The sequence below is a fragment of the Gallus gallus genome, chromosome Z (assembly GCF_016699485.2).
Source record: "Gallus gallus isolate bGalGal1 chromosome Z, bGalGal1.mat.broiler.GRCg7b, whole genome shotgun sequence".
NCBI lineage: Eukaryota > Metazoa > Chordata > Aves > Galliformes > Phasianidae > Gallus > Gallus gallus.
In genome coordinates, this window is record NC_052572.1 from 72,225,806 (window position 1) to 72,244,158 (window position 18,353).

At 36.7% G+C, this 18,353-nt stretch overlaps 1 protein-coding gene across 6 annotated transcripts in view; it reads right to left on the reverse strand.

Moving 5' to 3' along the window:
• Positions 1-18,353, reverse strand: part of DMXL1 (Dmx like 1) — a 75,881-nt gene that overhangs the window by 21,660 nt on the left and 35,868 nt on the right. For 4 of the 6 annotated variants that reach the window (XR_005843172.2, XM_015280679.4, XM_015280680.4 and 1 more), the window contains exons 19-29: positions 18,211-18,321; positions 16,782-16,951; positions 13,340-13,437; positions 12,569-12,734; positions 11,848-12,100; positions 8,951-10,041; positions 8,525-8,716; positions 7,513-7,589; positions 7,191-7,315; positions 6,143-6,391; positions 5,643-5,756 (exon numbers count right to left, since the gene is read on the reverse strand). Coding sequence is in view for 5 of the 6 variants with exons in the window: in XM_015280679.4 (XP_015136165.2) it covers positions 5,643-5,756; positions 6,143-6,391; positions 7,191-7,315; positions 7,513-7,589; positions 8,525-8,716; positions 8,951-10,041; positions 11,848-12,100; positions 12,569-12,734; positions 13,340-13,437; positions 16,782-16,951; positions 18,211-18,321 (2,646 nt within the window). In the remaining variant the exon portion in view is untranslated. The remainder of the gene's footprint in view (positions 1-5,642; positions 5,757-6,142; positions 6,392-7,190; positions 7,316-7,512; positions 7,590-8,524; positions 8,717-8,950; positions 10,042-11,847; positions 12,101-12,568; positions 12,735-13,339; positions 13,438-16,781; positions 16,952-18,210; positions 18,322-18,353) is intronic. The other 2 variants (XM_015280682.4, XM_015280681.4) reach the window with 1 other exon arrangement.

The window sequence follows — 18,353 nt, forward strand, 5'->3', positions numbered from 1 at the left end:
TGGGATATGCTAAAGTGAGCATCACAAACATAAATGGTGCTTTATGTTTTAACTTCCTTGATTATTCCCTTCTGTTACCTAGAGCCATAAAACTGATTTCCACAGACGCTTCTGAAATTAGAATCATAGAATCATAGAATGGCCTGGGTTGAAAAGGACCACGATGATCATCGAGTTTCAACCCCCCTCACCAACCACCAGACCAGGCTGCCCAGAGCCACATCCAGCCTGCCCTTGAATGCCTTCAGGGATGGGTTATCCACAACCTCCTTGGGCAACCTGTTCCAGTGTGTCACCACCCTCTCTCCTTTTAATAATGTTGGAGATGCTTCATAAACAGCCAGCATCCCTCTACATGCTTGGAAGAAGCTACTACAAAAAACCTATTTCCTATTCCTTTTTCTTTCTTTTTTTTTTTTTTTTTCCCAATTTTTGATTTTTGGTTTTTTGTTTGTTTGTTTTTTAACTATTACGGGTACTCCAATCACTCAAAAACAGAATGTCTAGCCCTACGGAGAAAAAAAATTGCTCTTTTAAGATCAGTTAAATATTTCACATATGAAACTTTCATGCTCATAACAGAAACTAAGCCAACTTCGAGGAAAGAAAGATGCAAGGCAATAAAAGAATAGCTTTAGCAGAAGTATAAAATAATTTATGTACTATACACTGCCTAACAAAAGCTGAAGGCATTATCTCATCTTTCAGCATCCACATGATATTGTGATGTATTTTTACAGCCTGTGTTGTCCTAGTATATTTTCCTATATGAGATATTATTTGGAATCTACTTACCTGTATTAAAACGTAACATAACAGCTGCAGTACAACGTATTTTCATATCATTATTTAAAAAAGCTCATCAGCTAACAAAGAGCATGTACATGCATTACTCTGTATGAAATATTAGCAATTGCTTAAAAAAAAAAAGAAAAACTCATTTGGCATGAAGATAAGGAGCAAGTGTAGCATGCTATAGAAATAAAAAAGTATATGCTTGCAGGTTGTTTACCAATGTGCACTCCAAGAAGTGAATGCTTTACTTTAGAACAGTATTCTTTCCACTCTGCAGGATAATTCTTCATATTTTTAAGACTACTGCTGGCTACTCACTGGAATATTTAAGGAAAATGAATCACAACCATTCAAATGGCTGGAAATACATAGAACTGATGCCAATCTTTCTTTTTCCTCATTTCTTTGTATTATAAAGGCATTTAAGTAAACCAACATAGTCATTAAAAGTCTTCGACAATTGTAATTTCAGATCACAAGTTAAACTCGCCTTCAAATTTCTTGTGTATTACTACCTAAAAATAATTTAAATGCATTCTTGATTTGAGATATTTATCTCCATTGTCATTACCACAAAGTAAGTAGTATTTTCAAAGAAAGCTGGATTATATTCAAAAAGTAAAACGCTTTTACTTCTGCAAAGATTTAATACGTGCAATGATATTCAGAAGACCTGTTGCCCATGAGACCCCCTTTCAATCTCTCCAGGAAGAACCAAGATGCAGATCTCTTTCAATTTCTGGAAAGACCTTAATGTGCAAGTCAGAGATACTGTGCTTTATTGAAGACTGTATGCATGCATCAAGCATCAATACCCTAGCACACTATGAAAAAAACAAGTCTTAAAACCAAAACATTTCATTATTATTCCTCTTAAAAAAAAAGCATCAACTTTGACTGCAGCAGCAACTGACATCAGCACTGCTAAAACCCGAAGAAGGCAAACTGACAAGAACACTGGTTTCTATCCTTTGCATTATCTTCTTAAGCATAAAGCCATCTGCAGATTCCCATAATTCTCTAGGAAGCTGTAAATGTCAACTTCAAGAGCAGGCTAGTGAAAGACTATGGTGATAAATTTTGTTGTCTTCAAACTTAGGAATAGATTTGCGCTTTGCAGTGTTACAAACTCTAATGTTCTCACCATTATATTCTGCTACCTCAACTATAACAGCTCTGGCCTACATGACTTCAGACCTGTAAGTCCAAGTTGATGAATTCAATGAATTGGCACTTGACGACAGCAATACCTATTCAGTTCCATGGGATTATAATAATCAAGCTATTATGTATTATTTATTATTAATAAATAACAATTACTGAACATACACAAGACTGTATACTTTTTTGTATTTTTGCAGTATTTTATGCATAGCAATTAATTGAAAAGTTGAAAGCAAATATGTATTAACCTCTCAGATATTTCTGAAGGTATTAGGTAAATAATGTGGCACTTCAACTATGGGCACTTCAACAAACAGTAAACACAAACCTCTGAAACAGTTTAGATGGGCACAATAAAGAGTTGTATGACATATATGTATTCTGTAGACCTTTCCTGTTATTATCATCTAAAGGTTTTTCTACTGAGCCAAGATAGCTCCATCTTAATGCAAACTTCAGAACAAACTTCTATTCTGTTTTAGCAGGTGGCCGAACTATGAATAAGTTAGTAACAGCAAGAAGACAAACTTAAATATAGAACAGAAAGCCACACAAATAATGAAACACTCAGCAATCCAAAGCAGTATAAAAACAAGCCTGATATTGCAGACTCAACTACTTACCTAGAATGAAACACGTTCACATCAACATTTCCATTACTAATAACATCACAGGCAATTCTGAATTACAAGTTTAGTATGGCTGTTGTAGGCCCTTACACAACCTGGAAGGTATTAAAACTTGAGTAATTTTTTATCTATCCTGAGATGAAGCCATTCCCAGATAGAAAATATGAAACTGAAGACATTCAGAGCTGTCTGAGATCTGATGGTGAAACTTATTATCTGATCACAGAATGGCTTGGGTTGGATGAGACCTTAAAGCCAATGTAGTTCCAACTCCTCACCACAGGCAAGACTGCCATCCACTAGATCATGCTGCCCAGTGCCTATACAAACCAGCCTTTCACACCTCCAGGGGTGGGGCATTCACAACTTCTCTGGGCAACGTATTTTGGTGCCTCTTTACTCTAAGTAAAGAATTCCCCCATAAAAGGCCATTCTCCCTTATCCTATCACAGTCAAACTGCACAAAATTCTATCTGCACATCCTCATTGCTAAATTATCTGTTTCACAAAACCCGCAGTACGTTAGGCAAGTTATCACAGTGAATCAACAGTTTACCATTCTTTCCTATAGAAGTACAACTACAGAATTTATCAGGAATCATATTTCTACTCTAACTTTAATTGCTCAGAGCATTAGCATCAGCAGCAGAGAAAACTGCCTCTTATAATTGTCATATGTCACCAGATTTCTGACAGTTTATCTACATCTGACAGTTAAAATAGCTACTTTAATTCTATAAAGTGTACTTGCAAAACATGCAGTTTGGAAGAAGATTTTAATTTAACGTACTCTTACGTTTAAGCAAAATTAAAACTTTTCTTTAGGAAACCTCTCGATTTTAGAAAACTACCATCTCAATATATACTTAAGTTACACAAATGTTTTAAGGCAGTTTTGAAGAGAAACTATGTGGAAAATAAGATTTCAAAAGCAATAGGATTATTTTTCAGATGTTAACTGCACCTTAGAAAACATAAAATACCCACTATTTTAAGACACAAATAAGAATGGAAATTCTCAGATGCTAATATAGCATGGTCAAAATCATTTGCTACAGGAACAAGAAATATCGCTGAAAAGTATATGTGAAGAAACTGTATTCAAACTGTTATGCTTTTTCTAATCCTTACTGTGAAAGAAATGAAACAAATTTTTCATACAAACAAATTCTGAATAGAAGACAGACCAATTATTTGGTTTCCTTTGTTTGTGTCTAAAAAAAACCTAAAAGACCTAAAAATAGATATAATAACCCCAACGCAATGTATTTATTTGGAAGAAAACATCTTGTGAAGCTGACTGCATGAGTAAATCAACTTTAACAAGGGGCAGCAAGTGAAATCACATGACAACTTTATTGGCCAGTTATGTACGCATTACTATTACATATTACCATTATCTCTTAAAACAGGTTTCAAATTTGTAGATTAACAACCACATCCAAACTGAAGTGCAACAGAATTGATGAAATCAGGGAGTAAGGACCTATGCAGGACATGTATGCCTGGAGGGTTTTGTGTTGTTAATCTATTAGAATTCTTAACATCAAACATTTTTGGCTTTTGATCTCCATTTGAGAGTGAAAATCTGTCACAAAGATCTAAAAGTAAACATAGAAAACCTGCTCTAGTTATGCATAACTCTTTAAGTCTAAATGACAAGCTACTTAGTGTTTATTGCTGAGCGTCAGCGCATACTTTCCGTAAAGGTACAAAATCATAAATGATTTTAACCTCACTCCTCTGCTTCACAGAGAAAGAATCTATGACCAAAACCTCAATCTCCTACCACATAGGTTGCAACAGACCTCTGGAGGCCCATGTTCAAAACAAGGCTGGCTTAGGTAAAGCTGCTTACAGCATTGTTTATCCAAGTGTTCAATAGCTCCCAAGATTCCACAGCCATATTAGGTCTCTTGTCTAATGTTTAATCGTCTCTACAAATTATTATTTCATTAAGTTTTCAATGTTAGCTTCTTGTCTCTTCCAGCAACAATTTTTTGAACCCTGTAATCAGCTGGTCAGCATTCATTTCTAAGAAAAATATGCTGCAGACAGGACAGAAGTAGCCTTCAATATCTCACTACATAAAGACAAATAGATCAATTTTAAAACAGGAGCAACAGCATTAACATACTTCAGCATATAGTTATCAACACCTAAGACACTGCCAACAACAGCCAGCTATAACTTCTAATTATGCAATCCTGATTTGGCAAATATATTTAACTAAATGCCACAGAGAGAACTGCGATAAAAAATGAGAACTACTCTGAATCACTACTCTGTGAGCACTTTTGTAAATGTCTGAAAATCGGTATTTAAACATCTATTTTCCTCAAATGAATGTTTTGTGAGAAACTTTTATATGTAGTATAATAGCAACAATAATACATACAAGTTACAGATATTACAAGGTATGTTATATATAAATGCATATATAATCAGATGTGATGTAAGAAGCCACCATAGTTCAAGGAAATTCATACTTATGAAGTACACCTTTTTTGTTGCTTTCTTTTTATGTTAGACATCTGTATGATAGTTGGACTATGAGCAATTGAGTTAGAAAGCAGAAATGGGTACAAAAAACTACAAAATCCATTGTGGATAGTTTTCTGAATTTAAACCTGAAGAATTTAAAAGTAAAGTAATCTGAAAATGTCAGAATTGAATAGCAATAAGGCACCTTTTGTTTGTAATGTTTAGAATGAACACTTAGAAATTCACATGCATAATAATGCTTATATTCATGAAGCAAAACAAGCAGCTCTCTAATAAAGATATGAAACACTTCTGATCATTTCAAACCATGGGAAAAAGTATTTAAAACTTATTTCAAAGGAAGTACAGTAAGAGTAGTACAGCAGTAGCAATTTTCTTTATAAAAGTACCCAATCGAACTGCTGCTGTAATTACAGAACGTGGCTTTAAATTTTGATTTCATGGCTTGCAAACAGAAGTTTTTCTCTCTTTCTATATATGCAAAAAGAAAAAAAAAATCACACATAGCAAACTGCATGTAGAGGCCTAGTACTAAATCTATTATCTTGCCTGCAGACTTGGTAGGACTATGAGAACTGAAGGTAGTAAGGGATTTCGAAAACCCCACGCATTCCATGGAGAACACTACTACCTGATGTGGGCTAGGCATTGGGAAGTGCCTACCTGCCAAAGAGAGAAAACACACTGTGTCTGTAAAATGGGAATATATTATCATTAGGACAGAACTGGAAAGCTTTAAAACGAATATTAAAAACTAGGTTTTAACTGAATTGAAAATCTTCTACTTAAGATGAATTTAACCCCCATATATTACAGCAGTTGTACTAGCTAAAAACTAACATCATTAAATACTACGTCTGCTTTTCTGCTTCCCACTCTTCTTTTGCAGAATATCTGTTAAGAATTTCAGATCATTTTAATTTGCAGATTTAATCACTATTGAACAGACTGTTTAATGAAATTAGTTTCAAGCTTTCAGCAGTGAAAACATTTTCAAAAAAAAAAAAAAAAGGCAGCTCCCCCACCTACCCCTCCAAAAAAAGACATACCAGTTTTTGTCTTTAATTGCTGCTGTCCTCTGATAGGTGTATGAGCTCCTCCTCCAAAGATTGCAGACCACATTTTGTTGTTAAGTGGATGAGCCATAATTCTATACAACTCACTGCTAGAATGTGTTGCTAGGCCATGGATGAACAGACTCAGATAGACTGCAGTTAGAATTTCACAAAGTAACACTGTGAGTCCTGGCTGGGCTTCCTCACCAGCAGAATTCAAGAGACGTACCAGAGCTGTCATTCCTGTTGAAATACAAAATAGCTGAAAAGCTGCATGTGTACATGTTAAAAATTCTGTTTCAGAGGAAACTGAAAAGTCCAGGAGACAGTGACATCCTCATATTGCTGCGTTCTGTATCCTAATATCCAAACACAAAGACTGCTTGAGGTTCTCAGAAAGATTTCTTTAATGTTTCTTTAAAGTTTTGATACAGGAAAACAAAACACAAAATATGTAAACACATTTCTTGGTTATGCTCAAATTGAAGTTAATACTGTTAACTGAAGCTCATACAGATGAATTACATGTAGCTTACACTCTCTGTAATGAGACCAATGTAGCTTCATTCCAGAAGGGGTTAAGAGGTTTCAGAGCTGCAGCTGAATACAATATGTTAAAAACTTCCCATTTTCAACAGCTTTGAGTTAGCTCAATAGCTGGACCTAAGCTACAGTCATTCTGAAGCACATTTGTGAAGCACAAAGATACACTTGAAAATAGCTTGAAAGGGTAAGAAAGCAGAAGAATAGTGAGACTCAAGTGCTGCCTGCAGCAAGAGAAAGTAGAGCCTGTGCTCTACAATGCTTCACTCTACTTTTAGTTTATTGGCTCTTTTCTAGGAAACCCAGCTAGCAATTTTTAGTAAGAGAAATCAGTATCAGTCAAGTCAGAGAATAACTGAAGATAAACTTTGTAATAACTCACTTTTACCAGTATTTTGTTAAATATACTATTAGAAAGCCTAGAGCATATATACATGCTCTTACAGTGCATCCCCACATTTTTTCATAAGAGGAAATAAATAAAAAAAACTGTACATACCTGGCCACTGAGCTGGTGATGTATTGGGAGTCACTGTTTCTTCCAATGTTGATCTCAGAGAATGGCGCTGAGTTAACAGCACTGTCTGATAAACTGTTCCAGTAAACTGATTTGCTTGAAATGAGCTGTAAAACACAATGTCATATTAAAGCAAACAAACAATCAAAAAAAAATCAACCACCTGTTTGGTTTAAAATTATTCAAGTTATAGCCTTTACAGAACATAGGCAAATGTCAGTACTACCCCCAGGTGCTCTATGCATTGCACAATCATTACAGTGAAACAATCTTTTCTCTAAAAGGTGTTTTTCAAAGACCTTACCTGTAGCTGTGGCCATCACAAAGACACTGGTAGATGCAAGCAGAAAGTGATGCTGCTAAGTTATGCATTACATATATCTGGAAGACAAAGTTTTATAGCATGTATCACACTCATGATGAACTGTCGTTAGTATCGTTGTATTTAATGCATAAACAGTGGCACTCATGTAGAAGATGCAAGTACTGAAGGCAAAAATCACTAACAAAGGCCCCTTCTCATCAAAATTAATTTCAACTATGTCAACTCACTTTGCACTGAAAGGGATGGAAAGCACTCACGCAACCCAAACTACCCACAATCACAGCTCAGTTTCAGCTGCACTGCCCTCTGTTAGGAAAGAGAATGCTCTTAAACCATTAAACAATGAGTGATTACACCCTCAGACAGCATATTGGCTCAGAATTAAAGATGCCATGCTTCATAATGAAGACTGTAATGCAACTTAGTTGTTGAACACATTTGTACAGTTCTCAGACACAATTTACTCAGAATCATACTGAACGTCTGTTTTTTCCCTCATAACTGATTATGTATTTCATGTATCATAAGACACACTTAAGTACTCATAAAAACTAAAAGTGATGTTTATCTGTATCCTCTGAAATCAGGCAGAGAATGGGAACTAAGAAATCAATCCCTGGAGCACTCTACAAATCCATAGTAAAACCTAACACATACAAAATGGCAGGAAAGGTTTAACCTAAAGCTTTAAATCTTATCTACAGTCCCAGTCTAAATATACTAGAAATCCTATGGAAAGTTAAAAAATAACTGGGTGTTTTCCATAACAGATGTTATCTCAGACAAATATCCAGTTGTGGAAGTGTAACAGAAGTAGATGGGCCTCTCTTTTAGCCCGCCATTAATATTACAGAATAAAATATTTAAGTTCTATGGCTTTGTTACATATCAAGAAGGTATATTAGGAAGTTTTCATACAGTCAGAAAAACATGCATGCAAACTGGTCAATGAAAATAACAAATCAAAAAAAAAAAAAAAGAAGACCCACACCTTGTTATTCTGAGTATCTGGATGAGGCGGTGAGTCAAGGTTTATTATGGCATGTAATATATCATGAGTTAAGTTACCAAGATGTAACAGTGGATTAGCCACCACTGTTTTGGCACTAGCTGTGCAAGCAAATAGGAGAGGTACGGAGCTTTGCTCTAGAAGAGGGCTGGATGGTATCTGTATTGACTGTTCCTAAAAACAAGCAAGAAACACACTTAAACACAGAAAGTGATAGTACAACTTCCTAAAAAATAAAATATAATAAAACTAAAAAAAAAAGCCTCTACCTTATAGAATGCAAAGTGTCACATTTCACATAAAACAGGTATATACTATAATAGGAAAATCTGAATTATAATATGAAATGTTCAAAAACCTACCACCAACTCAAAGTGGAGAACTCACAAACCAAACTCCCTCACATACCTGCTGAGATTCCTGCAAGAGCAGAATTAACTCCATTCTGACAGATGCCAAACCACCACCATGAGAGCCATGGAGAACACAGTAACTAAGGAACATTCGTAGGAGAGACTGGTATTTCAGAAGCCACTGACGTCTTTTCTGGAAGTTTCCTTTCTGTAGCATGTTTTTTTGCTGGTCAGTTAAGTCTACAGTATTTCCATGTAATGCAACTTCTTCTGGCATCGTGCTAATTCCAGACTGTATTTCATCTATTTCAACACTATAATCACAGGTTTTTTGAAGAGCTATCACTTCTCTTTCAAGCCACTGATAAAGCTGATACCTCAATTTTCCACCATCTACCTCACAACCAGTGGACAATGTACGAAGCTCTACTGTAAGAATTTTCAGGCATGCTCTAAACTTCAGCTGTGCAGAAATTATATCTTCTGATGGGCTTAGAATATCTTTTTCATCAACTGCACTAAAAGATTCTGTGTAGCTAGAACTTGTTTCATAAGATTTTTCATTTTTCTTCAGAGGTTTTATCTCTTTCATTACCAAGGAAGAATCTTCATTCTCATCACCTTCATCACTGTCTAGCTGTAGCTTCAACCCTTCGTCTTGGAATACTATATTTGGTTGGCTCCAGTCAAATGAAAGAGTTGAACTCGAATGTTTTCCTGATGAACAGTCTGAAGATGACCCTAGATCATTCAAAGTTGGCTGTGACCAATCGATACTGGAAGACTCATCTTTCATTTCCAACTCTTTAAGAGGAGAAGATGGTGAGAAATCTTTACTAGTATCCATTAAGCTGGGGGATCTACAGAATTGCTTTGACCTCTTGACAACTTTGGGCATCTTTGATAAGACTTCTAAGGCCAACATAGGACAACCAGCTTTTAAATGAGCATATGCAGTGGTGAAGAAAAGCCGTCTTTCATCTAGGTTGATTCTGTCAGCTAATCCATTTTCCACTGTTAGGCACATGTGTGTGGAAGAGGCATCAGAAGAGCCAAAATGACGTCTCAGCAGAAGAGGATGTGTTCTTAAGTAGTTGTAGAAGTTAAACACTGCAGGATTACAGCTTGCTGAGCCATCTCCTACATCTGAAAAGATATTGCATCATGAGGAAAAATCTACAGTTCAGTACGAAATAATACATCTCAAAAGTTGATAGTTCAACAGAAAACTATTAGGTCTTAATATTCTTTCTGTTGTTGACTTCATTAATGTCCTTTTTTACCATCGTCATTTGAAGACTTGAGAAGGTAGGGAGGAAATCTAATCAACACTATAAACAAAAGACTGAGTGAGAGCACATAAGGAGCAATATTTTAAAAAACTTTCATTCATTTTCCTTGGAATTAGGCTTGTTCTCCTGCAGTCAAAGGAGACCACATTCTTGCTGATAGTTTACATTTCTAAAGTTTCCAGTATTAAGTGACATTAAGGTGTTCCAGCTTTCTAAGAAATTTTTTTAACTTGGGGGAAAAACATCCTTTACTAAGCTTTGGAGTATTTTTAATTTTGTGTACTTCCCAACAAAATGCAACTTAAAATAAAACCAAGGAATCCATAACACTTACATATATTCGTATCAGCACTGCATACAATAAATTAATTATGCATGAATTAAGCCTCTACAGATTTAATTTTCATGTTCAAAACCACAGTAAGCTTATACAATTCAGTACCAACTTACGCCACTTTATGAAAAGATTTTAATAAAACACTGAAATATCAGGAGCAATCAGCACAGGACAATTTTTTGTCTGGGTTAGCTGAGATAAGACACTTCTGCTATGAGAAGTTATGACCATAAAAACAACAGATAACAGGAACAGGTGTAAGAAAGATCACCTATTAAGATGACAGTGCAAAGTACCACATGGAAGACTCTAAATTGATAAAGCATTTGTAGCATTTTAAAATGATTTAACACAGAAGCACATGATCAAGATCTAAACAACTGAACAATGTATCACTCACGTCTCAAAATTATTTTGAAGTATTTTGCTCCTACTGAAATTAGTTTATAAATCCATAGCTCTGGGGATTGAGTCTTCACTTGTCAAGTTTCTCTCAAATAACCCAAATATAAGCCAGCTATCATTTTAACTGACTTGAAACATCTAACTTTGAGAATACTAATCTCAGAAATTAATGGGCCCAACCTTTTCCAGTTGATGTACTTATAGAAGCCTTTCCTGTCCTTCTCTGTGCCTCTTGCCAAGTCCTTCCTGATTCCATCCCTGTGCCGCCAAGCAGCATCCCTATACTACACTCACGTTACCTGTCCCTGCTTCCACTGCCTGTGCACTTTCTTCTTACTCTCCAGTTTGACCAGCAGGTCTGATTTCAGCCACACTGGTCTCCTGTCTTCCCTTCTTAACTTCCTCCATCTGGGGATGGAGAGCTCTTGTGCCCTAAGGAAATCTTCCTTAAACATCTGCCTTCCTTAAACACCTGCTCTGCTCCCTTGCCCTTGAGGACAGACTCCCAGGGGGTTTTGTTGACTAACTCCCTGCAGAGCTGGAAGCTGGCTTTCCTAAAATTAAGCTTCCTGATTTTATTCTTTACTTGTCCAATATCCCTCAAGAGTGTGAATTCCACCATTGCACAGTCATTACAGCATAGGCAGCATCCATCCCTGATGTCACTAATCAGTTCATTTCCATTGGTGAGTAACAGGTGCCACCACTGCATCACCTTCAGTGGGGCTGTCTATTATCTGGCTCAGGAAGCTATCGTCTATAAGTTCCAGGAATATCCTGGATCGTATATAGCTCGTCATGCCTGGTGGTGAGCAACCAGGTACAGCACCCAGTCACGTTTAGACTGTACCTAAGAAAATACTCTTTAAATGCATAAATAGTTAAAACCAGTCTAACAACAAAAATACTCATTCTTACCTCCTTCGTCTTCAACAGAATGTTTAATCAAAGTGTCGAGAGCCTTGCTATAATCTTCCAAAATCCAGTAACCCATACTTCGCAGAAAAGGATCACTGTACATGTTTCCTGTGCTCTCCTTTCCAGAAAACACACTTCCCAAAATTCTCTTCTGTAGTACAGATTTATAAGTACTAGATACTTCAAATTCTGACTCATAAAGCCTTGAAATTACAAGAGCCAACTGAATGTCATTCAGTTTTTCAAGACAGACCTAAAAGAAAATAAGTACAGCTATAAGACCAAACCCTGTAATTTCTTCTCTGGTTAAAATAATTGTAGACTGGAAGTGATATTCATCTGTTCAGAATGACATAAATATGTTTATCAATTCCAAAAATTAAGCAGGAACTAGGAATTAATTTGGAACCTTACAATGGAAATCTACATTATCTTCATATGTGGCAGAACAGAGAATCTGAAAACAAGTTAATGTTTTAAACAGCCCTCTCAGTATTATTACAGAGGCATCAACCATGGGACCTCTTCATTATCAGCAGCTAGCAACTAATGTAAAGAAAAGATCTGTATGTCATAAATGGTAGGGGAGAGTAAAAGAGCAAACAAACTGGAATCTTCAGTGGTCATACTAATTTCAATTGCAATGTTTCCTATGTATTTTCACACTCAATTCATTGTTAAGTTTAGAACAATATTACAAAGAAGTTCATTATTTCTTTACCTCCACTGCATCTTTTAAGTGTCCTGCCAGCAAGAAAAATGCTGCAGAATGTTCAAAACGTTGTTTGCCAAGCAAAGAGAAAGCATTTTTTAATGCTGCTTTCCGCCATCTGTCCTCAGTGAAGTTGTTTCCAAAAAACTGTGTCATTTTGGTGTCTTTTTGGGATCTGCATTTGAATATAATTGATAAAAATATTATGCGTTTATTAAGATGCATTTTTGCTTTTGATATTGTCAGATGTCAGTACACAGATGTGTTCATCACACTGAGCGTATAGGAGGCTTTCCTGTTGCAAATTAACAAAACCATTGGTAAATGTAAAATTAAGGTAAGATCTTCAGTACCAAGTAACATCACAAGCTGATTTTTAGGAACTTCGCAAAGTTGAACATTAATATAAAATGTCTGCCTGAAAGACATGCTTAATTCAGTTCTCTGAATTTCCGGCAAAATTATCACTGAAAACACTTCTCCTAAGGATACTACTGCTGTTCCAAACACAACACAAGCAGTCCCCCGTAAGGTAATCTGAATTAAGCAATGTATGAAATTAGAGTATATCTGAGGCTAAATCTTGATTCATCCACCTTTAGAAAGGACTAAATTACCACAGTAAATAAAAGAAGCTCAATAATTACCCATCCAGTTCACTAATTTATTTAGAAAATACATTCTCAGTGGTAACATTTAGGCTTCTTTTCAATCAGCATTGCATTCAACATTTCTTCTCCAAGTTATATCAGATATTATGAAGACCCTGGTACCACCTACCTGTACAATCCCCAGATCACAGCCTTCTTTTTCATTGCAAGGTAAAAAATGGCTGCATCAAGTGGATCGTTGTTTCGTTGAAAGGCTGCTTTGGCTACCTGTGAAGACAATTCAACAGGGGCGAAAAAAAAAAGCACACCAGAATTTAAGAGAAACTTGGATTGGATTGCTCCCCATACCCCGTGCTTCAGTGAGCTAAAACGTTCTCTAACAAAATCCCTCTTCTCACTCTGGGTTTACCAAATGTGTGTAACTACCACTGCTACAATCCCTTATTATTGTTTCATTATATAATCTTTTAGATTGAAAAAGCCCTTCAAGATCATCAAGTCCAACCACCAAACTGACCCACCAAGTCCCATAACTTATCCATGTCCTTCACTGACATGTCCACGCATTGCTTCAGTCCCTCCAGGGATGCAGACTCCATGACTTCCCTGGGCAACCCATTCCAATGCTTGACCACATACCATGAAGAAATTCTTCACGATAACCAATCTATGTCTCCTCTGGCACAACTCAAGACTATTTCTATGAGTTCTATCACTTGGCACCTGAGAAAAGATACTGATCCATTCCTCACTGCAACCTCCCTTGAGGTAGTTGTAGAGTAATGAAGTCTCCCCTGAGCCTCCTTTTCTTCACCCTGAAATACCACCCAGATCATTGATAAAAACACTAAGCAAAACTGAGCCCAAAACTGAGCCCTACGGAAAATCACAGGTAACGAGCCACCAACTGCACCAAATTCCATTCACTATGGCTCTTTGAGCCCAGTCAGCCAGCTAGTTCCTCACCCAGTGAACTGTACATCTATCCAAGCCACAGGCAGACAGTTTCTCCAGGATACTTTCAGAGCCAGTGTCAAACATTTTAATAAAATCCAAGTAGACAGCATCCACAGCTTTTCCCTCATCTAGTAAGTGGGTCCTCTTGTCACAGGAGATCAGACTAGTCAGGCAGGACCAGCCCTTCATAAACCCAGTAATGCTGTGGCTGGTCATTTGATTCTCCTTCATAATGCCTTTCATGACAGTCTTCACTACAACCTTCCCTGGCACCAAGATCTGACTAACAGACCTGTAGATCCCTGGATATTCCTTCCTACCCTTCCTATAGATTGGAGTCACAGTTACTAACCTCCAATCAACTCGAAAGCCAAGTGTTCACCAGCTCCTTCTGTATCCTTGGATGAATCCCAATCTGGCCTCATTGTAGTTAATATTCAAATGATGCAACAGGTCAGTTATAGTTTCCATCTGGATTATAGGAGCTTCATCTCACTCCCCATCACCACCTTCCAACTCAGGAGGATGAGTACCCTGAGAGCAAATGGCCTTACTAACAAAGGCTGAGGCAAAAGAAGCAATAAGTACCTCAGCCTTATCCTCATCTTTCATCACATTTCCCATTATATCCAACAAAGAATAGAAATTCTCTTTAATGCTCCTTGTACTGATGAGGTATTTATAGAACCTCTTTTTTTTTTTTTTTTGTCTTTTACTGCTCTAGTCAAACTGAATTCTAGTTAGGCTTTGGCCTGTCTCATTTTCTCACTGCACAACTTCATGACAGCTCTGTAGTCCTTATGAGTTGTCTGTCCCTTCTTCCAGAGCTCGTAAATTCTCTTTTTCTTCCTTAGTTCCTGAAGAAGCTCTCCATTAAGCCAGGCTGTCAGCTTGACTTTATCCCCAGCCACCTTTACATCTGGTGAATTGGGACCGTCTGCTCCTTCACCTTAACAATTTCATTTTTGAAGAAGGTCCAAGCTTTTCAGAAGTCTCCCATGGGACTCTGTCAACCAGGTCTTCAAACAGGAGATCTACAGATCTACAGTTCTATTAACCACCTTCCATACTTCACCAAAGACTGAAAACCACTATTTCATGAACACTATGCTCAAGACAGACTTAAACCACCACAATGCCCCTATGTCATCATATCATACAATGATCTGGATTGGAAGAGACTTTTATGACTATCTAGGTGCAACTCCCTTGCCATAGGCAGGGACATCTTCCACTAGATCAGGCTGCCCAAATCCCATATGTCCAGAGATGGGGTATCCACAACTTCCCATGATAGTCAGTTCCAGTGCCTCATCGTCCCAGTAGTAAAGGACATTTTCCTAACATTTCCTAAACCCTCTAAGTTTAAAAGCCATTACCCATTGTCATATCACTACACTCCTCATAAAAAATAAAATAAAATCTCTCCCCACCTTTCCTGCAAGCCCTATTTAAGAACTTGATGCTTGTTATTAGGTCTCTCTGCAGTCTTCTGCTCCCTAAGGCTAGCAATTTCAATTCGGTCAGCCTGTCTTCACATGAGAGGTGATCCAACCTTCTAAGCACCTTTACAGCCCTTCTCTGGGATGTACTTTAACAGGTTCTGTGTCTCCTGAAGAGCCCATAACCATCTGTGACAGCTCTGTAGGTATGTGAACTTGAACCACCACGTCTCAACATCTCTTGTTCCATCATCGAGAACTATAAAACCAATAGCTAAAAGCATTTTTTATCAGATCAGCTGTCAAGGCCTAAATTTGAAGTCAGTTCCTGAAATTATAACAAAATTAACATATTAGTTACTCCGGTAATCAAAAGAGAGATGGAGACTAGAAGAAGAGGCTGGTACCCATCACAATAGGAGAAGATTGTTTTTGAAAGCTGAAAAGGAAAACGGGCAAGTGTCAGTAAAAATTATCCAAGACCCAGGACAAGTGACCTCAAATATAGGCCCAGGAAACTTAAATTTTTTACATTATTCTTATTTAAATACAGGGCAAGTAATTTTCATGAAATGATGATTAATTGGTGTAGACCAGAGAGTAGAGACAAGGCACTTTGTGCCTTGTAGTCAAACTATCTTGAGCATGTCATTTTCTAGCTCAACACTTTTGGCTCTTCCAAGAGCTTAAAGCAAGTGATAGCGAGGTTAGGTATTGCCACATCTGTGACAATTCAAACACACAGTTACTACAGAAAAGAACACCAGAAGGCTTGGTTGACATGGAAATACATCAATCTGCAAGACATACATATAGTAGCTTAGTTGGCCTGACGTCTGACAGGTTTCTAAAGAGAACATTCTACCAAAACTTGTTTCTTAACATAGAAGAGGATCTTTGCTATAGAGAAACAACTACTTGGCCAACCTGTATATTGAGCATCTACTATCATACTGTAACAATCAAAATCTGGTTTCCAAAATCCCAAAAAGTATTTCACACTGGAATTTGAAACTTAAAGTACTAAAAAAAGAGAAGTTAAATATAAAATTGCACATTCATATAATAAATTATCAATTATAAATACAGCATGCAAAATTCAGAAAGCCTGAACATACTTAAAATTTCAAACTACACAAATAGAAGGTAATTACTAGAGGACAGTTATTTGAAAAGCAGTTTTGCAATTTTGTTTCAGAGCACTATCTTTACCTTTTCTATGCATTTCCGCAGGCTATGGATATTTCGAACCCACCATCCTATACCCATAGCTCTGAGTTCTGACCATGTTGGATCCCCTTTCTGCATTGCAGGGAGCATGCTCAGTAGTTCTTCTTCTGCTACTGAATGAAATGCCCAGGCAAAATGACTGGTAGATAAGCCTAGATAATCACAATTGGGAAAAAAAAACAAAAAGTAACAAAATAATTGCAAGGAGATAGAGGAGTTAAGAGGAAAGAAGGCCGAATTGTTTATTTTGAACTTTTGAAGGCATTACTGATAAGATAGTAGAAATTAAAAAATATTTTAAGTACTGCACACTGAACATTTCAAACATTTTAAAAAGCTCACAAAGATAAAAGCTTTTTTTTTTCCCCACTTTAAAACTGCTTAGATAGGTTGCTAAGAACAGTTATTGACTGAAGCGCAAAATACAACATGTAGCATGAAGATTAGCTATAAAATGAAGTGCAACAGGTTGATCAACTCTTCAATGTTTTCATTACTTTTACATAGACTGGAAAATGTGAAGATTACCCCTGTAGAAAACAGATTAGACAACAGAGACATATAAGAACACTGGAAGGTGAAAACCATGACATGAGGGAGACAGCAATTACTAACCAGTATAAAAGCTAGCTATAGATGACTGCAACTCTAAGGATGAACATGGAATGCCACTCTGCACTGAGGCACACTCAACTGCACTTCTGCAAGCACCCAAGAGGCATTTCTAATTCCCACCAATTTCTCAGCTCAGCAGACATGTAAGTATTTCTATTTACAGGATACCAGTAGAGACCTAAATCAATAATATCGTGTTGTGACAGTTTGGAAATGTTCTAATCTTGTACGTAGCTGAGTAAGTGACCGAACAATTGAAAACGTCATTATCTGTTATGATGACTAATCCCATCAGGGGAAGAAATAATCACAGCCAGTCCTTTAAATTTGGTAAGTCTAACCAAATATCCCATTTTGTAACGTAAAGTTGGAACTAGTTAAAACTGCACCAAAAAAAACTTCATTTGAAATAGTTTACTGGATAATTACACTAGGTGTACAAAAAAGTTTTTAGGGCCTAAGTAGAGAAGGATCTTTTTTCTCCTCCCCCCCTCTCCAAGTATTAAAAACCTACGTAAATGAGTATTCTGTATTTTCAGCTTCATCCTTCATTATTCCTAAACAATGTTACTGGAAAAACATGGTGCTACAGCCTGTTCTTCTGGGGAAATAAAGTTGAAAAAATAAAATTGAAACTACAAATTTGTTAGAGTTGTTTGTTTTTTTCTATTGATTTTTGGTTGTTTTTTCTTTTTTTAAATAACAAAATTACCTTACTAATGCTTCACAGACCTAATACAAAATCACATGTACTATACTGAGTAACATTCACCTCATTTAAGAACACATCAGTTACCTTGGTGAAGCAGTTGAGCTCGATGTACAGGAGGAAGCGAAGTTGTTAGAAATGTGTGAAGTCGAACAGCTAATAAAAATTTTAAACCACACTCATCAAGAGTTTCTCCACCTGAAATTAAACATATTGGTATGCAGTTCACT